Source organism: Ovis canadensis, chromosome 1 (genome assembly GCF_042477335.2).
Source record: "Ovis canadensis isolate MfBH-ARS-UI-01 breed Bighorn chromosome 1, ARS-UI_OviCan_v2, whole genome shotgun sequence".
Lineage (NCBI taxonomy): Eukaryota > Metazoa > Chordata > Mammalia > Artiodactyla > Bovidae > Ovis > Ovis canadensis.
The window spans coordinates 269363195-269386743 of NC_091245.1; the positions used below are offsets into that span (position 1 = coordinate 269363195).

The 23549-nt window shown below is 46.1% G+C and overlaps 1 protein-coding gene across 6 annotated transcripts in view; it reads left to right on the forward strand.

Annotated features, from left to right (window-relative positions):
- DIP2A (disco interacting protein 2 homolog A) overlaps positions 1–23549 on the forward strand; it is a 109432-nt gene that overhangs the window by 36418 nt on the left and 49465 nt on the right. For all 6 annotated transcript variants that reach the window (XM_069566994.1, XM_069566986.1, XM_069567020.1 and 3 more), the window contains 8 exons: positions 7028–7147; positions 8176–8370; positions 14273–14364; positions 20171–20281; positions 22071–22194; positions 22538–22647; positions 22914–23016; positions 23464–23528. In XM_069566994.1, coding sequence (XP_069423095.1) covers positions 7028–7147; positions 8176–8370; positions 14273–14364; positions 20171–20281; positions 22071–22194; positions 22538–22647; positions 22914–23016; positions 23464–23528 — 920 coding nt within the window. The remainder of the gene's footprint in view (positions 1–7027; positions 7148–8175; positions 8371–14272; positions 14365–20170; positions 20282–22070; positions 22195–22537; positions 22648–22913; positions 23017–23463; positions 23529–23549) is intronic.

Genomic DNA, 23549 nt, shown 5'->3' on the forward strand with positions numbered 1-23549 from the left:
TGTTCAGATACAAGAGGAGAAACGGAGTCAATGTGAAGCAGTCTTCCTGTTGGTTAGATAGGTTAAAAAAAATTAACTTGTTATTTATTATGTTTAAAAATTGTTAAGAACTTAGTTGAGGTGTAAATGACATTGTCTATTGTGTGTATTAAAGTGTATAATTTTATAAGCTTTTAAAAAAATTTGTTTATTTGACTGCACCAGGTCTTAAGTTTCATCACATGAAATCTGTAGTCTTTGTTGCAGCATGTGGAATCTGGTTCCCTGACAGGGACTGAACCAGTGTTCACTGCATTGGAGTGTAGAATCTTAGCCACTGGACCACCAGGGAATGCTTGACAGTTTTATAAGCTTGAAGATACATGTATACCCGTGAAATCCATACTGTAGCCAGTATACCTGGTGCTCCTGGAAACTTCCTTCCTTGTGCACTTTTATAACAGCTGCTTGTTGCCCTTTTTGGCATCCCTTCAGGAGCAACCACTGATTTACTTCCTGACACTGTAAAGTAGTTTGCATTTTCTAGGATATTATATGAATAGAATCACTCAGCATTTACTTTTTGTTGTCTGGCTTCTGCCACTCTGCACAATTATTTTGAAATTCATCCATGTTCTTGCATGTATCGTAGGTCATCCCTTTTCTTGGGAGATGAAATATCCCTGCATTTCATCTTATCAGTTCAGTTCAGTCGTGTCTGACTCTTTGGGACTCCATGGACTGTAGCACAACAGGCTTCCCTGTCCATCCCAACTCAAATTCATGTCCATCGAGTCGGTGATGCCATCCAACCATCTCATCCTCTGTGGTCCCTTTCTCCTCCTGCCTTCAGTCTTGCCCATCATCAGGGTCTTTTCCAATAAGCTCCTCATATCAGCTGGCCAAAGTTTTGGAGCTCCAGCTTGAGCATCAGTCCTTCCAATGAATATTCAGGACTGATTTCCTTTAGGATTGACTGGTTTGATCTCCTTGCAGTCCAAGGGACTCTTCAAGAGTCTTCTCCAACACCACAGTTCAAAAGCATCAGTTCTTTGGTGCTCAGCTTTTGTTGTGGACCGACTTTCACATCCTATAGATGCACCATAGTTTATCTTTTTACCTACTGATGGGTATTTTGGGTGTTTCCAGTTTTTGGCTGTTAGAAATAAAGCTACTGTAACTATTCCTTTACAAGTCTTTGTGTGAATATGCATGTTCATTTCTTTTGGGTCAGTATCTAGGAGTAGAATAGCTGGATCATACAGTAGGTTTGAAAGAAAGAAAGTAAAGTTGCTCAGTCGTGTCTGACTCTTTGCGACCCCATGGACTGTAGCCTACCAGGCTCCTCAGTCCATGGAATTTTCCAGGCAAGAGTACTGGAGTGGGTTGCCATTTCCTTCTCCAGGGGATCTTCCCAATCCAGGGATCGAACTCAGGTCTCCCTCACTGCAGAGCCACCAGGGAACATTTTAGTTTTTAAAGGAATTGCCAAACTGGGACTTCCTTAGTGGCCCAGTGGTTAAGAATCTGCCTTGCAGTGCAGGGGACATGGGTTCAGTCCCTGGTCAGGGAACTCAGATCCCACATGCTGCGACTACTGAGCCCAGGCACTGCAGCCACAACTACTGAGCACAAGCACTGCAGCCACAACTGCTGAGCCCAAGCACTACAGCCACAACTGCTGAGCCCAGGCACTGCAGCCACAACTACTGAGCCCAGGCACTGCAGCCACAACTGCTGAGCCCAAGCACTGCAGCCACAACTACTGAGCCCAAGCACTGCAGCCACAACTGCTGAGCCCAAGCACTGCAGCCACAACTGCTGAGCCCAAGCACTGCAGCCACAACTGCTGAGCCCAGGCACTGCAGCCACAACTACTGAGCCCAAGCACTGCAGCCACAACTGCTGAGCCCGAGCACTGCAGCCACAACTACTGAGCCTAAGCACTACAGCTTCAACTACTGAGCCCAAGCACTGCAGCCACAACTACTGAGCCCGAGCACTACAGCCGCAACTAGAGAAACTGTGCACTGCAATAAAAGATCCGCATGATTCAACTAAGGCTCCACACAGCCAAATAAATAAATAAATATAAATAAAAAAAAAATAAACTGCCAAACTTATTTCCACATGGTTGTACATTTCACCTCCCAGGTATTAGTGATGAGAGTCCCAGTTCCCCCACATCCTTGCAAAGAACTGGTATTGTTGGTTTTTATGTGTTGACCATCCTTGCAGTTGCGCAGAGGTGTCTTTTTTCTCCTTATAGTTTTAACTTGCGTCTCCCTAGTGACTGATGATGTTTACCGTCTTTTCATGTGCTCATTTCCCATTTGTATATCTTTCTGCAAGGGTCTGTTCAAATCTTTTGCTTGTTTTTTAAAATGTGTTGTTTGTTTTCTTATTTCCGGAGTTCTTTATATAGTCCGGATATAAGTTCTCTATCAGGTTTATAAATTTTTTTTTTCTCCCTGTCTGTGGCTTGTGTTTTCATCCTCTAATAGTGAGAGGAGAAGTCTTTCATTTTGATGAAGTCCAGTTTACCATTTTTTTCTTCCATGGATTCTATTTTTGGGTCACATCTAATAGATACTTTCCTGACCCAAGATCTAACAGTTTTCTCCTATATTTTCTCCTAGAATTTTGTAGTTTTGTTTTATGTTTAGGTACATGATCCATTTTGAGTTAAATTTAGTATCAATGCAAGATATAATCTGAGTTTACTTTTCTGTGTATGGATGTCCAGTTGTTCTAGGATCATGTAATACCCCCTCCAGTTTCTTTGGCATCTTTAATGAAGATGGACCACATATGAGAGTGATCTACTTTGGGGATCTGTATGCTGTTCCAATGCTTTTTCTGTCTTTATACCAGTACCATACTGTCATGGTTTTATATATGTGGGTTTTTATATGTGGTTTTAGAATAAACCTTAAAATTGTGTACTGTAGTTGGCCCTCAGCTCTTCATTTTAAAAACTGCCTTACCTGTTCTAGCTCCTTTGCATCTTAATGTATAGTTTAAAATCCACTTGTTAATGTCTACCAAAATTTCTGCTGGGTTTTGATTGGTACTTCATTGACTCTCTAGATCAGTTTAGAGAGAATTGGCCTCTTAACAATGTTGTACATTTCAATTGATAAATATGGTATATCTCTCCATTTACTTAGCACTTAAAAATTTTTTTTTCAGCACTATTTTTGTAGCCTTCAGTGTACAGGTATTGCACATATTTTGTTAAAATTATCTCAAAATATGTTATATTTTTAGATGCTATTACAAGTGATATTTAAATTTTTTCCCACTTGTGTATTGCTAATATTTAGGGACATAGTTGATTCTTGTATATTGACCTTACATCAATTCTAGTAGCCTTTTTGGTAGATTCTGTAAGATTTCCACGTGCATGACCATGTTGTCTATGAATACAGTTTTACTTTTCTTTCCAAATTGTCCGCCTATAGGAACGTTTAGTTTCCTGGCTTTGTCGCAGTGTCTAGGGCTTCCATTAATGTTAGTTAGAAATGTTGAGAATGGACACAACTCGCCTTGTTTCCCATTTAAGGGGGAAAGCATCCACTTTTTCAATTTTTAATTGTAATGTTAACCATGGATTTTTAAAAATAGTTGCTCTTCATCAGGTTGGGGGCGTTCCTTTCTTCCCTCTAGTTTCCTGAAAAGTTTTTATCATGATTTTTGTTAAATGATTTTTAAAATCTGTTAAGCTCATCATACGATTTTTCTTTCCTAGTTTGTTAATATAGTACATTTCATTGACTGACTTTCGAAGATTAAGCCGAAGGAGGTATGTTCTCAAGAAAAACCCCACTTGGTTGTGGTGTCCTCCTCTCTGACGTATATTGTGGATTTGATTTACTAATATCTTTTGTAGCATTTGTGTCTCTGTTTGAGATAAATACTGGTCTGATATTTTTGTCTGGTTTGGTATCAGGATAGTACTCATCTTAGAATGAATTGAGAAGTGTCCTTCCTCTTCTGTTTTCTAATCAGAGGAAACAGCCTTTCTACCTCGAGTCAGTTCTGTGTCTTTGGCGGAGTCGTCCATTCCATCTCTGCTTTCCAGGCCCCTGTCATCCTTGTGTGTGCGGGACCCGTGGTGCTGGCTCACCATGTTAGTTGCTAGGGTCTCCTTTCTTCATCTCAATCGTCCTAGCTAGTGAGCTAATTGAACTTTATCTTTCAAAGAACCAGTTTTAATTTAACTGTTTTTCTCTATTGTTTGTCTTTTCTCGATTATGTTTATTTCTGCTCACCTATGTTACTTCTCTCCTACTTACTCTGTGTTTCCTTTGCTCTTTTTTTCAGTTTCATTTTTTAAATTCAGAATGTATTCATTGGGATGTTTTTCTGTTCATCTTGATTCAAGGTGCTTTTGGGGCTGCCACACCCGCCTTCCCGAATCGTCTGTGCTGCTTTTGTGATGATGGAGATGGTGCCACAGCCCCAGATACTCTCCATCAGTCCTTAAAGAAGTTTCCAGCTCCTAGTATAGGAAAATAAGCAGAACACACAGACAATTCACAAAAAGAGATATAAAAATAGCTCTTACACATGATATTCATTCTTTTTCGTTACTAGAGAAATCCACATTGTTGGTGGGAATGCAAAGTAGGTCAGCCTTTCTGAGGGAGCAGCTGGTAAAAATCTGTGTCTGTGCTTCCATTTGGATCAGCAGCACAGCATGGGCATTTACCCCGAGTGCACACCTCCAGAAATCAGGAAGTGTGTACACGCAAGCTCACTCACTGCTGTGCTGTCTGTATTTGCAAAACATTGGGAACTACCTGCCATCCAGGCCTCTCAAACTGTGGGCTAAACCGGGAACAGTCACATGGTGGAGGACTGGGCAACTCTCGGAAATAGTGGGAACTGCCTGCCGTCCAGGCCTCTCAAATGTGGGATAAACTGGGTACATTCACACGGTGGAGGACTGTGCAGCTATCAGAAATAGTGAAAAGCTCTTTATGACCTGGAATGAGGGTGTTTTCCAGGAGATGTTACATGAAAAGGCAAAGAGGAAAGGAACGTTCGTAGTTTACCACCTCCCTTGTGAGAAGCAGGAGAACAACCAACAGGAGGGAGGAGCCAGAAAGCAGAGGCTGGTCCTGCAGAGGACGGGGAAGGTGGCCAGGAATTCACGGCAGAGTGACAGTTGTTCAAGTTTATCTTTTTATATAGTTGTGATTTTTAGACATATGTTCTGCACATTTAAAACAGAAACTAAAAGATGAGAAGAAGGGGGGAATCCCAAAACTGAGAAGAATTGTAAATAAATAAATCTGATTGTATTCCCAAGAACTGCATAGCCACCCTTGAGGGGTGGGGGAAGGAGCTGTCAGTGGGGGACACAGTGTCCTCAGTCCTGAGCAAGGCTCACCAGCCTGAACTCTCGTTTGTAGCTGTTCCTGTGTTGGCTTGGGTAGGACTCGGGGAATTATGTCACGTCTGTGATGGTGCAGAACTGCAGCACTGCTGTTGGGAGCCAGGCTCCTGCTGTGGAGAAGAGGTGTCTGACAAGGAGTTCAGCACCGGGGTGCTGTGTGGACCCAAGATTCTAAGACAGGGACCTGTGTGTGTGGTGCTGCCTGTGCGCATGTGTGTATTGTGTATGGGGTGTGTGCAGACCCATGAGTATGCACGCGTGTGCATGTACACAGGCTTTTTAGCTCTGTGTGGTAGAGGAAGCAAAGACTGCAATAGCAGGGAGCATATCTCGCCACTGTCTTGGTCTTCGGTAGCTTTTCTCAGGAGAGCCAGTAAGGAAGGAAGGAAGTCAGGTGGCAGCTGTTAGTGTCCGTGGGCTGCTTAAGTTGGAATATAATTGAGGAACCATTGCAATAAAGCTTGCATCTGACAGAGTGGCGGTGGCTGTTATATGAAGGGAGAGAGCTGGGTGGGGGTCAGGGTATATGTGAGGTCTTGAAGGGTCTCCTCTCACAGTGTTTGTTAGTTGCACTAGAAAAAAAATAGTGACGACAGCGGAGTGCTAGACAGCAGTGTGCCCAGAACCTCAAAAGAGCAGTGGGGGGTCCTATGCGCCTGGATGTGGTTCTCAGGTGCTGTTCAGCCAGCAGTGCGATATCTGAATTGAATCCTGAGAAAACCTCACGCAAATGCAGAATGAGGCATATTCTACTTAATAAAGGAAAGAGACTCTTTCGAAATGGTGGTATCGTAAAGGGGCCTGCAGAGGCCAAGCCAGTGAATGCAGGTTTCAATTGTTGACCTAGCCCAGGAGAAGGAAGGTGCCATGTGCCTCATGATGCACGGGGGTGGCTGGGGCTCCAGGCCTTTCCCCTGTGCACCCACTCATGTCCCCTGTGCCTTTCCCTCTGAGGACTTGTCACTGTGGTGGGTGCCCTTTTTTGCTGGCACGTGTACATATTTTTGCTTCTTTCCATGCAGCAGACTGAGAGGTGTTTGAGGGCAGACTTACCTGTTGGCTAACTTTACATCCCTGAGAACAGCATTTCTTAATAACTAATGAGGACACCAAAGAGCTTTTAGCTTATGTGGGTTATCTCTGGATATTTACCATATTAGAAACTAAAGATTTGTTAAAATATTTATTAAGTCATTGAAAAATAGCCATATCAAACTCATTACATCTTAGCATGAACAGCACACAGTCACAGGAGCAGCTCCCGTGCAGTGAGATGCCATGAGAGAGCAGGCTTGTTTCAGGTGTGAGAGCAGTGTCTGCATGATTCCCATCTGCTGGGCGCCCACACCGTGCAGCCTCTGGAAACCTCCGCTGTGCACCTGTGAGAGAGGAGAGCAAATGGCATCTCATGTGACCTCACGAAGCCCCTGAAAGGGCCTCGGGCACTCCTAAGGGTCCCTGGGCCACTCTGAAAACCACTGGCTTACAACAAGTTCTGGTTCTTGGAAGGCGTCAGTAAATGTCAAATGAACTGATAAATTCCAGACTGGCCATTTGGTGGGCCATCAAAGCTTGGTTAGATTCACAAGTTCTGACATGCTCATGTGGTTGACCTCTGGCCTCAGTTCTCTCTTCCTGTGACAGGTGTCCCCGTGAACAGCAGAGTGTCCTCCAAGATCCAGCAGCTTCTGAACACCCTGAAGAGGCCAAAGCGCCCTCCCCTGAAGGAGTTCTTTGTGGATGATTTCGAGGAGCTTTTGGAAGGTGAGCGTTCCAGCGCCGGCCCTCCAGTTTGTGCGAGCAGGGAGACTGCCGGGTGTGATGACGTGGTTATCACCACGACAGAAGATGTAGAAAAGCGCGGTCTGTGTCCTGGCTCTGGTCATGTGTGTGGAGTGACCTCCCCATCACGCATGACCCCGGGCACTGCGCACACAAGTCGTAGTTAAGAGATGGCATCTCTGTGCCTTGCCTAGCGGTAGGACTCTGTAAGAGTACATTTAAGACTTCATTTTCCTTCCATGATTTAAGTTTTTATTTAAAGTTTTAAGTCTGAACTACTTGTCTTGCCTTGGTTTTAAAGCATTGTGTTTTCATCAAAGTTTTGACTCCTTTTTAGAATTTCTGTCTCTCATTTATGAATTATATATATATATATATATTTAGGAAAGAAGAGCGTAGACTTACTAAGAAGTATAAATCTATAGGAAAGGAGAAGTCAAGCCCCATATAAGACACCAGTGTGTGACGTGTTGTTGTGGCCTCGGGGCGCTTGGCCCCCCAGCCCTTGGTTTCGGCACCACTGCTGTGCAGTCGCCCCTTAGGCCAGCTCTGGTGTCTCCCCCTACTTTGGGGTTAGCGTGGCTTCAAACCATGAATGCTTTTTAGGAAGTCTTTCTTACATTTGGGCAAATCTTGGTTACATATACACTGAAAATATAATAGATTTTACTTTGTTTTGTTTCTTCCAACATGGTTTGAGCCCAAACTTAAGTGGTTATTCTGTTCTCATCCTTCATAAGTGGGGACACCTGCTTCTCAGGTGTCTTCAGGTGAAAGCCTGGGGTCCTTGTGACTCTCTGGTTACAGTCATAGGACTCATCCTGATTTCTTTCCACCCTTGGTCAACTGGCCTGTGACTATTGTAACGATAAGGAAATCTGAAGAAATGATGGTAGCTTTTTTAGAGTTCATGCTTTTGAAGAAGAGAATGATAAAACGTGGGGCCTGACAAGCCGAGTGTGTGCCTGGTTCTAGAAATGCTGGTCCTCACATGTCTGTTTTTTTTGTAGTGCAGCAGCCAGATCCGAACCAGCCGAAGCCTGAGGGCAGCCAAATGGCAGTGCTGCGAGGGGAGCCCCTGGCCGAGGGCTCCTGGCCGCCCTCGCTGCTGGCCGCCTTGCAGCAGTGGGGTACCACACAGCCCAGAGCCCCGTGCCTGACTGCCCTGGACACCGCTGGGAAGGCCGTCTACACCCTCACCTATGGCAAGTGCCAGCAGGAGGCCGAGGGGGCGCACAGATGTGAGCTCGTGAGGCCGGGGAGGGCACAGTCCTGACGAGCTCAGACAGTGGCCGGGGAAACAGCCTTGCCTCACCGTCCCACCCGCTACTCTTCCCACCAGCGGAGACCACCCCCTGTACTCCACGTCTGGGTGTGCCTTTCTGACCAGTGGAGTTCACTTTTGTTTCATTTTGAACTTTGTAAAAATGGCATCAAGCAGTGTTTGTTTTTTTTTGTTTGGCATTTTTTGGTTCCATTTTCGTTTTAATGTTAGCACAAATCACGTACTTTGGACTCAGTGTGCTTTCATGGAACACTTGGCCTCGAGGTACTCCTGGTCCCCAGGCCGGCATCCTCCACAGCCAAGGCCAGTGCCCTGTTGACCCGTGGTGTAAGCAAGTCCCACGTGCCTGGGCTGCCTCACGCTTGGCGCTGTCTGAGACTCACCCGTGCACTGTGTGGTCAGTTCATTCTCGTCCGTGAGTGTTGTTTCATCCATCTGCTGACGTCCATGCTGCACAGTCGGTGGACATCTGGGTTGTGTCCATGGCGGGGCTGCTACGTGTTGAACTATTGTGATCGTTCTCTGTGGGTCTTCGGTGAACGTGTATAGGCATCTGTGCTGCTGTGGGCATGGGGTGAGCTGCCGGGCAATTCCCCCTCCCCAACCCAGTGGACCCTGTCTCCTTTCTCCTTCCTGGGGAGTGTGCATCATGCCCAGTTCAGCACTGACTGGCTTCCTGGTGCTGAGGGTGCTCCTCACGTGCTTGTGGGCTATGTGAGCCCTCCTTCTAGGAAGCACCCAGATCTTCAGCTCATTTCTCTGTGCATTTGCTGATGCTTTTTATGTTTCAGTTAGGCGCCTTTTCTCCAGTACATGTTTTGCAAATGAATTCTCCCACCCTTTGTACTGCCTTTTAACACTTTTCACTGTGACTTTAGATAAATGAGAGGCCTTAGCCTAATGGAGTCTAATTTACCTATCTTCCCCCTTCTCTGTGCTTTCTGTCCAGCATTGGAAGCCTTTGCCGAACCTTAGGTCACACAGGTTTTCTCCTGCCTTCTCATCTGGAGACGCCTTTTACTTTTCACACTTAGGGCTACGATCTATGTGCAGTTTTCTTTTGTGTGGGATGAACTTGGGCTCATGTTCTCTCCTCTGAATGTAATTGATCCACGATCATTGGTGAGAAGCAGTGCTTCCCCCAGGGATGGCTTTGCAGTCCAGTGGCTTTTCACCAGGTGAAAGATGTGCTTGTGGGTCTGTCCTGTCTCACCGTCTGCCGTCCGTCCTGGCTTCCTGAGGCGCTGGAGCTGGGAGTCAGTGTCGGATGTCAGTCCTTCTGCTCTGCGATCGATTCTCAGGATTTCCTTGGACTCTTCTTGGCTCTTTGCATTTCCAAGTAAACTTTAGAATCACTGCATCCATTCCAGAAAAAAATCCTCCAGGATAGTGACTGACACTGCATTGAACCCGTCAGTGTTGCTGTGATTGTGGAATCCTCCAGTTCACAGCCCTGGAATGTTCCCCTTTCAAGGTCTGCTTTAGTTTCTCTCAGTGAAGGTTTATACTTTTGAGTCCAGGAATCTTGTTAAGATTTATTCCTGTTGGAATGGAATGAGTAAGTCTTTTTTACGCCTTGTTGCCTGTATATAGAAAAGCAACTGCTTTTTTGGACGGTGACGTTGCGTCTAGTGATCTTGCTAAGGTGAGGTGTTAGTTCTTTTTGATCTCTTAGCGAGTAGTCCTGAGCATCCTGCTCACAGTCAAGTACCTGGGGGCAGTGATGTGTCATCCTGGCCTTCCTCGTGCTCCTGTCCTGCCTCACCTTGGCTGGGGCCACCAGGGCAGCATGAGCCCTTCCCCGTCTTAGATGGACAGCACTTGGTCTTGATGCCAATGTAGCTTTTTTGCTTGTTTTATGGTAGAAATTCTTCATCAGGTTAATAAAGTTCACTTCTATTCCTAGTTTGCTAAAAGCTGTTTGACATGCACTGGCTTTTTCTGCTTCGTCAAGATGCTCACGTGACTTCTCTGTCTTGCTCTACTAGTTTGGTGAGTTGCTGTTGTTGTGTCCCTCTGTTGTGTCTGACTCCTTGCGACCTGATGGACTGCAGCACACCAGACTGCCCTGTCTTTCACCATCTCCCGGAGCTTGCTCAAACTCATGTCCGTTGAGTCGGTGATGCCACACCATCTCATCCTCTTGTCACCCACTTTTCCTCCTGCCCTCAGTCTTTCCCAGCATCAAGGTCTTTTCCAGCGAGTGGGCTGTGTGCATCAAGTGGCCAAAGGATTGGAGCTTCAGCTTCAGCATCAGTCCTTCCAATGGATATTCAAGACTGATCTCCTTTAGGATGGACTGGTTGAATCTCCTTACTGTCGAAGGGACTCTCAAGATTCTTCTCCAGCACCACAGTTAAAAAGCATCAATTCTTTGGCACTCATCCTTCTTTATAGTCCAACTCTCACATCCATACATGACCACTGGAAAAACCATAGCTTTAACTATATGGACCTTTGTCGGCAAAGTGTTGTCTCTGCTTTTTAATATGCTATCTAGGTTTGTCATAGCTTTTCTTCCAAGGAGCAGGTGTCTTTGTAATTTCGTGGCTCTAGTCCCTGTCTGCAGTGATTTGGGAGCCCAAGAAAATAAAATCTGTCACTGCTTTCCCTTTTCCCTCTTCTCTTTGCCATAAAGTGATGGGACCAGATGCCATAATCTTAGTTTTTCGGATGTTGAGTTTTAGGGCAGCTTTTTCACTCTCCTCTTTCACCCTCATCAAAAGGCTCTTTAGTTCCTCTTCATTTTCTGCCATTAGAGTGGTGTCATTTTCATGTCTGAGGCTGTTGATATTTCTCTCTTGATTTCAGCTTGTGAGTCATCTACAGTCTAGATGCACTCCTTTCCCAGTTTTGAACTAGTTCATTGTTCCGTGTCTGGTTCTAACTGTGGCTTCTTGACCTGCATACAAGTTTCTCAGGAGGCAGGTAAAGTGGTCTGGTATTTCTGTCTTTTTAAGAATTTTTGACCGTTTGTTGTGATCCACATAATCAAAGGCTTTAATGTTGTCAGTGAAGCAGATGTGTTTTCTGGAATTTTCTTGCCTTTTCTATGATCTAACGGATGTTGATAAGTTCCATTGAATAATTTTCAAATGTTAAGCAGCCTGTGCATTCCTAAAATAGATCCCACTTGGCCCTAATGTCTTTAAGTAAATGCCTGAGTTCTGATTGCCAGTATGTTGTTTGCAGGCTTTGTACCTGTGGTCATTAGAGAGATGGGTCTGTAATTCTTTAGGAAAGGAGCTTGTTGCCCGCTTGTGAGGACAGCCTTCACCTATCCAATTCAGCTTTTGGGTCCAGGTTGCATGAGGGGTGGGGACAGGGCCTGTGTCCTGCTCAGCCAGGACTGTCCTTGGGAAAGGCCTGCAGTAGCTGCAAGGCCGCTGTCCACTCTCCCCTTCAAGGGCCTTTCTCGAGCCTCGTTCTACCTTGGTGCTTCCCGAAGATCCCGGCCTGAGGCCCTTGCCTCCTTGTCCTGCATCTTAAGTCTGTACCCATTACGCCCATAAGACACCATTCACTGCTCTGCTTCTCAAGTCAAAACTCATGCTGTTTTCCTTCCTTGGCTAAATGTTCCTTCTCGCCTCCCTGTGTTTTCCCCATAACCTCTCCTCTGGCTGCGGGACTTCCTGCATCTCCCTCCCTGACCAAATCATTTTGGTCAGGGCTGTTGGACTCTGCAGGCTTGGAGATGCCTTCTGAGAAGTGAGAGGCCAGGTTGCTGCCACTGTCTGGATGATGCGTTGTCTCGTCCCCCTATGGCTTTTTGGCTCTGCCTTGTGTCTGTCTTGCTGTGATGCATTTAGCTGTGATGTTCTTTGGAAGCTTCTGCTGGGGGACCACATGCCTTCTTAAATCTATGGAGTGGTATCTTTCATCAGTTTCTGGAAACTTATACCCATAGGTTCTTGATATAGTATTTCTTCCCCATTTATCTCTCCTGTCCTTCTGGAACTCTGATTACATTTATATTAATACCTTCTCTGAGTCCTGTGTGCCTTTAATAAATCGTTTTTTATGTTTTGCATTCTTTTTTATATATACTTCAGTTTGGAGATTTTCTATTTTCCTTTATTCTGATTCTCTAAACTGGTGTATTCTGAGTGACCCCATCCACAGTCTTTGTCTTACGTAGCAACTTGAGGGCTCTGAATGGCTTCTCCAAGGCTTCCATCTGCATGCACGGCCCTGGGATTCAGCAGACTCTTCTTAGGGCCCTGGTCTCCATGCCCCAGAAGCAGCAACTGATAGGCCTAAGACCATGAGGCGCTGATGTCCTATGGGTGGCAGGACCCCAAACACCCCAGTTTTTGCAAGAACAGCTGTGGAAGATCAGCTCCCCTCCCCAGGGGTTTCCCTGGAGTCAGCTCCCTGAGCAGATGGTCTTGCATTTTATCCAGCTTTAAAATAATTTTGGATGGCAGTGCTGGTCTGCCATTACTCCTCATTCCTGCTTGGCAGTGGAGCCTCTTACTATATGCATTAAGAGTCATCCGTATTGTTGTATATAGTTGTGGCTCATTCATTTCTGTTGAGGAATGAATACTATTTCAGGGTATATGTATCCATCATACTATTGGTGGATGTTGGGTCATTTCCATCTTGATTGTTACAGTCAGCGCTGCCTAGTAGACAAGCGTGCGTTCTTGTCCAGCATGTGTTAATATTAGGAGAGGAAGCACTAGCTCAGTCTAGGATAATGACGGTTTTACCTTTGCCAGGTAATTCCAGACCTTTTCAGTTTGCACTCAGCTGCCTGGTATGTGAGTCCCTCTCCCTGCCATTGGCAGCATTACTTTGAGCTAATCTGCTGAGAACACAGTGATAGTCATTGTGGTGCTAATCTGGTGATGGCTGGTACGTTGTAGTCTTTTCCTGTTTTTATCCTTTAGGTTTTCTCTTTTGTTAAATGCTGTTGAGTCTTTTGCACATTTTACACGGGGCTGTTTGTAGCATTTTTGTGTTCTGGATGTCTGTACTTGTCAGCAGCTTGTGCTGCACGTGTTGCCGGCCACGTGTCCCGGCTGCTCACGGCTGCACGGCTGGCCTCCTCCTCCCCTCCTGGGCTGGAGCACTGCTGTTCTCCCATCCACATAGAGACCTGCCACCTGCCGGAGGGAGTGTGCATATGATGTCTGTGGATATGTGTGGTGTGTGTGTGTGGTGTGTGCATGGTGTCTGTGACAGTGTGTGTATGTGTGACGTGTGTGTGTGGTGTGCTGTAGTGTACGTGTGTGAGGGGTCCAGATGCACCTCTCCAGCAGCCATGGCACTAGCAGATCATCTGGCATCTCCCTGACTGTTCTCTTGAGTGAAGAGCAGAAATGAAGATAGGACCCACCTCGTGAATTATTGTTGTAGAGGTGAAATGAACTGTGTGCCACTTGTGTAAGGGGATGAGTGAGACATAGTGGAACGAAAATGCGTTCACCGTGATTCACAGTTGATTGAAATAAGAGTGAAGTGTCAATATGATCCCATTTTTAAAAAATTATGCATATTATGTGTGTGTATACGCATACATACATAACAGAAAAAAATGCTTTTTTTTCCAGCTGGCTTTTCTGTATTCTGAATTTTTTATAAGAAAATGTTTTATTTTTCTGTTAAGAAAAATAAATCTGTAACTTGTTTCTAAGAGAAAACTATGATGTTCATTATCGCATTGTGCAAAATAACTATCAGTTGGCAACTATTAATATCTGCATTTTCACAATAGAGTAATAATGGTATATAATGGAGTATTATGATTGCTACATTAAAATTGTAACTATTAGTTTATTGAATTTTACATTGTTAGTATTTTTATTTTATTTTAGGCAAACTTTGGAGTCGAAGTTTAAAACTAGCTTATACGCTACTTAATAAACTGACTAATAAGAACGAACCACTGCTTAAACCTGGAGACAGAGTAAGTAACCACATGAACCTTTGTTGGAGGGAGGGAGTAAGAGTGGAGGCCAAAAATCCCTTTTGATGGCATCAGTGCTCTGTCGATTGTTTTGACTCACAGCATTAACACAAAGGGTTTAAGTCAGCAGTGAAAAGTACTGAATGTTGAGAAGGTTTGTGTTGATGTAGATAAAATGATGGTTCCTTTTTTTCTCACTCATTGAACAGTCTCTGATTCTTCAACTTCTTTTCTCTTCCTCTTCATATATGTTGGTTTTAACAAAAATATTAATGTCAAGTATTAATGTTACATTTCCAAAGTTCCTATTTTGAGAGGAATCATCAATGTTACTTTGAAATTCTGGGTGTTTTATATTCATCTCCTTCCCTGTTCCGTGTGGCCAGGAAGCCCCCTCTTTCCCACTGGCCAGAATGGAACACAGAGGAGGCTGTTGAGCTGCACTCCCCCCAATGCAGTTCCTCATCCTGCACTGCCCAGCACGGTCGGCAGTGGCTACATGGGCTGTTCAAATTAACCCAAGAGTTGTGCAAGTCCTGTTTCTGGGCATCAGTCACTGCTTGTGACCGACAGCTAGCATATTTGATAGAGAAGGAATGTTGAGAAGGAACGTTTCTGCCATTATGGGAAGTTCTGCCCACAGCACTGCTCTCAGCAGACCGAGCCAGACATGAGGAGGCCAGGTGTAACGGAGTTCAGAATGGTGAAGACCAGCCTGCTCAGCAGTGACCTCCCCTGTGAGGAGGGGCGCCTGAGGTCAGCGCACCCAGCAGAGGAGCTGTGAGTGGACAGGGTGATGCTGAGTTTCAGGCAGCTCTCCAGGTGCCTCAGTCTTCAGTGTAAATCAGCAGCCAAGGAGGTGTAAGGACAGAAACTTGCGTGTGAAAGAGAAGAACCAAAGGTCCAAGAAATGGGCAGACAAATTAAAGGGGAGGTGGGGGAGAAAGGTCACAAGAAACTGGGAAATTCTCCAAGAGACAGGACACCAGACCACCTGCCCTGCCTCCTGAGAAACCTGCATGCAGGGCAGGAAGCAGCAGTGAGAACCGGACACAGAACAATGACTGGTTCCAAATCAGGAAAGGAGTATGTCAAGGCTGTATATTGTCACCCTGCTTATTTAACTTATATTCAGAGTACATCATGTGAAATGCCAGGCTGGATGAAGCACAAGCTGGAATGAAGATTGCTGGGAGAAATATCGATATCCTCAGATACACAGATGACACCACCCTTAAGGCAGAAAGTGATAGAAAACTAAAGAGCCTCTTGATGAAAGTGAAAGAGGAGAGTGAAAAAGTTGGCTTAAAGCTCAACATTCAAAAAACTAAGATCATGGCATCCAGTCCCATCACTTCATGGCAAATAGATGGGGAAACAATGGAAAACAGTGAGACTTTATTTTTCTGGGCTCCAAAATCACTGCAGATGGTGACTGTAGCCATGAAATTAAAAGACGCTTGCTCCTTGGAAGAAAAGCTACGACCAACCTAGACAGCATATTAAAAAGCAGGGACATTACTTTGCCAACAAAGGTCTGTCTAGTCAAAGCTGTGGTTTTTCCAGTAGTCATGTGTGGATGTGAGAGTTGGAGCATAAAGAAAGCTGAGCACTGAAGAACTGATGCTTTCAAACTTGTGGTGTTAGAGAAGACTCTTGAGAGTCCCTTGAACTGCAAGGAGATCAAACCAGTCAGTCCTAAAGGAAATCAGTCCTGAGTGTTCATTGGAAGGACTGATGCTGATTCTGAAGCTCCAATACTTTGGCCACCTGATGCAAAGAACTGACTGATTGGAAAAGACCCTGATGCTGGGCAAGATTGAAGGCAGGAGGAGAAGGGGATGACAGAGGATGAGAGGTTGGATGGCATCACCGATTTGATGGACATGAGTCTGAGCAGGCTCCAGGAGTTGGTGATGGACAAGGAAGCCTGGTGTGCTACAGTCCATGGGGTCACAAAGAGTCAGACACGACTGAGTGACTGAACTGAACTGGGGGAGAAACGGAGGGAGGAAGAAGAAACAAACCAGCTTGAAGGAAAGATAGAGGCCGAAAATAAGTTTTAAAAAATATTAGCGTTAACATCCCTGGAGATCTGATGTGAGGATATAGCTCCATAAATCAAGGAAAAGATACTAGTAGGGAGACTGAGAGATGGAAAGTAGGAAGAACAGTGCAGGTTAGACTTGGTCATGAAGGCTGTCCTCTAAGATGACGTCTAGAGGAGAGAGGGAAACTTCGCATTGTAATAGTGATGCCAGACCATTTTCAGAGCTGGAGTCAAGGACCTGTGGGGGTGCACAGGCCCACACCGAGACACCTGCCCAGGTACTGGAAGGTGGGTGTAGCTTTCAGGGAGAGTGGGCTTGTCCAGCAAGGCCCAGCAGCCCCAGGGCTGGGCTTCTTGGTGTGATACTGGAGGACATGGAGCAGTATTTTCAACCTTCAGGTCTGTTCCTAGGCAGTCCACAACGATGAGGACGGGCAGTGTTTAAAGACAGGCAGCACTGAGACGGTCACAGAGGTGAGGACGGGGCACTGTTTTCAGACAGGCAGCACTGAGACGGTCACAGAGGTGAGGACAGGGCACTGTTTTTAGACAGGCAGTGCTCAGATAGTCACAGAAGTGAGGATGGGGTAGTGTTTTCAGACAGGCAGCACTCAGACAGTTGGCTCTGAAGCACTGTCTCGGAAAGTTAGCAGAGGAAGTGCTTCAGCATACGAGTGAGTGGTGAGACAGGAGAGCTGCCAGGGTGACCTCAAGCTGCGGATCAAGGAGCAGCCCAAACGGGACCAGAAGGATGACGCCCCAGGTGAGCTGACTGGTCAGCAGCTGGTGAAACCGTGAGTTTACCTGCCTGGCTAGTTATTTGGAAATACTACTGACCGACTTTGACAACCCAGTGGAGCATTTCTGAGAAAGCTGGCCGGAGCACACAGGGAATGAAACCGGTAAAAGAGGCGGTGACTATCCCACCAGAAGACAAGGCGGAGCTTAGCTGTACAAGTGTGAACAGTACCGATGATACCTTGTGTACCTAATGCTTTAGGACAGACCTGCTGGAAACCTGGACTCATGTTGTGCTTTACAGTGAATCTAAGAATCACTCATTTCTTTCTCTGGAGGAAAGTTCTTGCAAGGACATACTTCAGTTCAGTTCAGTTCAGTCGCTCAGTCGTGTCTGACTCTTTGCGACCCCATGAATCGCAGCACGCCAGACTTCCCTGTCCATCACCATCTCCCGGAGTTCACTCAGACTCATGTCCATCGAGTCCGTGATGTCATCGAGCCATCACATCCTCGGTCGTCCCCTTCTCCTCCTGCCCCCAATCCCTCCCAGCATCAGAGTCTTTTCCAACGAGTCAGCTCTTCTCATGAGGTGGCCAAAGTACTGGAGTTTCAGCTTCAGCATCATTCCTTCCAAAGAAATCCCGGGGTTGATCGCCTTCAGAATGAACTGATTGGATCTCCTTGCAGTCCAGGGGACTCTCAGGAGTCTTCTCCAACACCACAGTTCAAAAGCATCAATTCTTTGGCCCTCAGCCTTCTTCACAGTCCAACTCTCACATCCATACATGACCACAGGAAAAACCATAGCCTTGACTAGACGGGCCTTAGTTGGCAAAGTAATGTCTCTGCTTTTGAATATACTATCTATGTTGGTCATAACTTTTCTTCCAAGGAGTAAGCGTCTTTTAATTTCATGGCTGCAGTCACCATCTGCAGTGATTTTGGAGCCCCCAAAAATAAAGTCTGACACTGTTTCCACTCTTCCCCCATCTACTTCCCATGAAGTGATGGGACCAGATGCCATGATCTTTGTTTTCTGAATGTTGAGCTTTAAGCCAACTTTTTCACTCTCCTCTTTCACTTTCATCAAGAGGCTTTTTAGCTCCTCTTCACTTTCTGCCATACGTGTGGTGTCATCTGCATATCTGAGGTGATTGATATTTCTCCTGGCAATCTTGATTCCAGCTTGTGTTTCTTCCAGTCCAGCAGACATACTTACAGATACTTTATTGACTTGTAGGTGGATCCACGTAGTTGGGTTAGTTATGAAAAGGCTGACGAGATTGCAGTTAGAGAGTTAGTGATCAGAGGTGGGTGGCAAGTTCATCCTCTTGTGATAGTATATTTTATAAAATTGAATAGACACAACTCTTTATAAGAGATTCTCTAAAAATGTGTTCAGATCAGTCGCTCAGTCATGTCCAACTCTTTGCAGCCCCATGAACTGCAGCATGCCAGTCTTCCCTATCCATCAGCAACTCCCAGAGCTTGCTCAAACTCATGTCTATCAAATCGGTGATGCCATCCAACCATCTCATCCTCTGTTGTCCTCTTCTCCTCCTGCCTTCAGTCTTTCTCAGCTTCAGGGTCTTTTCCAATGAGTCAGTTCTTTGCATCAGGTGGCCAAAGTATTGGAGCTTCAGAATCCGCATCAGTCCTTCCAATGAATATTCACGTGTATGCTCTACCAAACATCCAATCTCAAGGCTCACAGTCCTTTTAGTGGGACAAACACTTATTAACATCAACCTTCAAAGGAGATCTTTGCCATTTTCAAGAAACTTGTTAGAAACTTGATTTCCAGACCTCAAGTACAGAATGAATATAGACGTAGCTCAAGTTTTGTCTTATTAAAGGGTTATTAGTTATCCAAAGCTCTGTGTTAACAGTCTCCTCATATACTATTCTGGCTTACCATTTAGGTTTCAAGCACACTACAATATTATGGCCTTACAGATATTCCTAAATAGCTTTTGATTTAACCAGATAATGTAAGACATGGAAACTGGGATGATGAAAGAGAGAGGGGAAGAGGGCAGAGGGCTCAGGGTTCGTCTGCTGTAAAAGGAAGTAAAGCGCCTGTCCAGTGCCTTCACACGTGAGATGCAGCAAGATGAGCATAGTGGCTGAAAAGACGAGAGAGTTGGCTAAGGGGAGGGTTTAAGATGTGTTAGAAGTGGTTGCCTTGGGGGCTGGGGAAGGGTGCAGGGTGCTGTTTTTCATTAGTGCTTTTTGTCATTTTAAATCTCTGTGTTCAAAAAAAATTTTTTAATAAAAATGTAAGATAAATGTAATAGAATATGTAATTTTGGGGGTCATGCTGTGGCCTATGGGATCTAGTTTTCTGACCAGGGATCGCACCTCGGTCCTCTGCACTGGAAGTGTGAAGTTTTATCCACTGGACCACCAGGGAGGCCCTGAGGACGTGTAATTTAAGCTGTGGCAGCATGGTGGCCAGATGAGGGCAGGGAGTGGGCCCTGTGGAGACTCGGAGGGAGAGGGCAGGTGGGGGGCCCTGAGGTATTCTGTGCCCCCCACTCTCCCCTGTTAGCATTTCAGTCTTGAGTGAAGATCTGTACAGTTAAACTTCAGTGTCCAGATTTTCCCTTTTGGAAGTTATTTGGATGTACTTTGATTCCGGGTTCTCTTTTCGTGTCCGGGTGTTTTTTTCCTGGGCTACTTGATGGTGGGTGGTGGTCCATTACACCTGTCCCTGCGTGGTCAGAGTGGATGGAGGTGGATCTAGACCCACTGGCGGACTCAGCCCGAGTTGCTTTGCCAGACTTGCTTTTTTATTAGGCCCAGGAATTTAAATTAACATGTTTTGTTACATGTGGAGTAAAGACTTTAACCTAAAAAGTATGTAGTAGAAGTTACATGGTTGTGGAAACTTAAGAACCAAGTATTAACACACAAAGTAACATTTTCTGAGCTAAAATCTGTCTTATCAGTAGGTATGCAGATGACTGACTTCTTCCCAAGTGGATTGCAGGGTTTTCCTTTGTGCTCTTGTAGGTGGCCCTGGTGTTCCCGAATAGTGACCCGGTGATGTTCATGGTTGCGTTCTACGGGTGTCTCCTGGCCGAAGTGGTTCCTGTCCCCATCGAAGTCCCGCTCACGAGAAAGGTAGCGCATGGTGCCAGCTCGGGTTCCTGGTCCCCGAGGCTTGGTCCTGAAGTCCCGCATCCAGTGCAGGTGTCTTCGTGTCCTCGCTCCAGGCACCTCTTATTGGGGGAGGACGTGCGGGCGGGCCGCAGAGACCCGGGCAGCCTCGCCTAGATGCCCTTTCATGTGTCTCCCTGGGAGAAAGGTGCAAGAACACCTGTTGGTCTGATATCTCAACAGAAACGAACGTCTTTTCTTCTAACGAATAGAATTTGGGATCTGATGAGATTCTGTTAAACCTTTTCTCAAAATGGTGTGCTTCTTGATAATAATTTTCACTTCTGGATGAGTCAGTCATTACAGAGATGTGTTACAGCTCATTTCTCAGTGACAAACACATGACTTGAGACCCTCCTGTGTGCTGATCACCTCCGAAACCGTGAGCAGATCTCATTGCTCACAAGTGGCTTCCAGTGGGGGAGGGGCTGATGTCCTAGATAGCTATTCAGTTCAGTTCAGTTCAGTTGCTCAGTCGTGTCTGACTCTTTGCGACCCCATGAATCGCAGCACGCCAGGCCTCCCTGTCCATCACCATCTCCTGGAGTTCATTCAGACTCATGTCCATCGAGTCAGTGATGCCATCCAGCCATCTCATCCTCTGTTGTCCCCTTCTCCTCCTGCACCCACCCAGTCACTCCCAGCATCAGAGTCTTTTCCAATGAGTCAACGCTTCGCATGAGGTGGCCAAAGTACTGGAGTTTCAGCTTTAGCATCATTCCTTCCAAAGAAATCCCAGGGCTGATCTCCTTCAGAATGGACTAGTTGGATCTCCTTGCAGTCCAAGGGACTCTTAAGAGTCTTCTCCAACACCACAGTTCAAAAGCATCAATTCTTCGGCACTCAGCTTTCTTCACAGTCCAACTCTGACATCCATACATGACTACTGGAAAAACCATAGCCTTGACTAGATGGATGTTTGTTGGTAAAGTAATGTCTCTGCTTTTCAACATGCTATCTAGGTTGGTCATAACTTTTCTTCCAAGGAGTAAGCGTCTTTTAATTTCATGGCTGCAGTCACCATCTGCAGTGATTTTGGAGCCCCCAAAAATAAAGTCTGACACTGTTTTCACTGTTTCCCCATCTATTTCCCATGAAGTGATGGGACCAGATGCCATGATCTTCATTTACACTTTAGATATAAATACCAGTAATGTGATTACTGAAAAGTATATTATTCTAGGAGTAGACTGAACATGTATTTTAGAAAATCATAGTTTTCTATTGTATCCCAGTGTTCAGGTAATTATTAACATGAGCATTATCAGCAAGAAATATTCTAATTCGAGAATCCTCAAAGTAAAACTTGTGAATAAATGCAGTATATCCCAAAGGGTGATATATATGATATGCAAATATTTGAATACAGGGTTCTTAGAGAAGGATTTGAGTTTCTAAAACTTATAAGAAGAAAATGATAAAACGCTACTGAAGGATGTATTCTGTGCAAAAATAATTAAGATTGTTAAAGGTCAGACCTCCCCAAATTAATCTGTAAATTTCAAATACAAATCAAGTGTAAATTTCAGTGCTATTATTTTTGGAGTTTATTAAAATGCTAGTGTCATTTGCAAGAAAAACTTTGAGAAGTTAGTCAGTTACCCAGAACTTTATCTTTTGAAATTAAGAACTTAAGTTATTTCATTTTGAGGGAAATATACACACACCTCGCGGGCTGACCTGGTCTAGCTTTGCACGTGCTGAGAAAAGCTGTCCTGCGTGCGAGTGAGCCCCTGCCCCTCTGTTTCTGCAGGATGCTGGCAGCCAGCAGGTTGGGTTTCTGCTGGGCAGCTGTGGCGTCTCCCTGGCCCTGACCACGGATGCTTGTCAGAAAGGCCTGCCCAAGGCTCAGACCGGAGAGGTGGTGACCTTCAAAGGTGGGCCCATGGGCGAGTAGCATGCGGCAGGGTTCTCTACTAAACTGGGCCCTTGGGCGTCCTTTCCTGTCAGCAGGCGCTACAGAGACAAGGGGCCTTCAGCAAAAGTTTGGCCTTGTTTTAGACTTTGGTGAATCTCCCTCCTCACTTGGCTCAGGGTCCAGACCTATGCTGACCAGCCTGGCAGCCACTGGTCATTAAACATAAGTGAATGAAGGTCAAGTGAGACGGGGGCTCCTGCCCACCTTTCAGTGGCTCGGGCAGTGTGTTGGACACAGAGGTGTCGGGAGGGAGCAGGGCCCTCTGACCCTGCCTCTGCGTGTCCCTGTTTGCGCCCTCACAGGCTGGCCCCCCCTCACCTGGCTGGTGATCGATGGGAAACACCTGACCAAGCCCCCCAAGGACTGGCACCCAGCAATGCAGGATGCGGGGCCCCAGACCGCCTACATCGAGGTAGTGCCCTCCCGGGCCCCACACTCGGGCACCTCCATGCGTACTTTTCCTTCACCCCAGAAAGGCATGGTGCTACACCCAGAGCCTCCCCTTCTGCCTCCCTGGGGGCCACCTGCTCCCCTTGCCCACCCAGGGTGAGCCTGACGTCAGTTGAGGGCATCACCTTGAGGGCCCAGGCACACTGTGGGCTCTGGTCGAACCTGTGGTGAGTGAAGGACAGCCTCCAGAAATGTCACCTAATGAGCTTGTACTTTGGAATCTTTCAGTACAAAACCAGCAAGGAGGGAAGTACGGTGGGAGTGGCGGTGTCCCATGTGTCCCTGCTGGCGCAATGCCAGGCTCTGACCCAGGCGTGTGGCTACTCGGAAGGTAAGGGTTGGGGCGGCTCTCTGGCCCCTCCCAGAGCTTACCCAGCGAGGCCTGTGAGTGGGAAGGGACACGGCATGCTGTGATCCTGGGGCTGAAGGGTGACCTGAGACGGGGGTGGGGCATGGGAACGAGAGACCCTCCACTGCCCTCTGCTCCACTTCCGAGAGGAGAAGGACACGCGCACTCCTGCAGCCTCTGGAGTGTGGCTGCTCCCTGTGTTTCCAGAAGAGCAGTCAGCTTGTTCTCTGTGCTAACTCGTAGTTGTGTGATCTGCTTTCACATTTACCAAGATTATTGACTGGTTGGGACATGGTATTTGGAAGTGCTGTATATGTTTCCTAGAACTCCTATTTGTTGATGATGTAATCATCTCAGGGTGTTTCTGAAAATGCATGTGACTTGTGAGGAGGGTCGCTTGGTTGTTTAACGGTCTTTGTCCACTTTCAGCTGAAACATTAACAAATGTGCTGGATTTCAAAAGGGATGCCGGCCTGTGGCATGGAGTGTTAACAGTGAGTGCTGTGTCTATACTA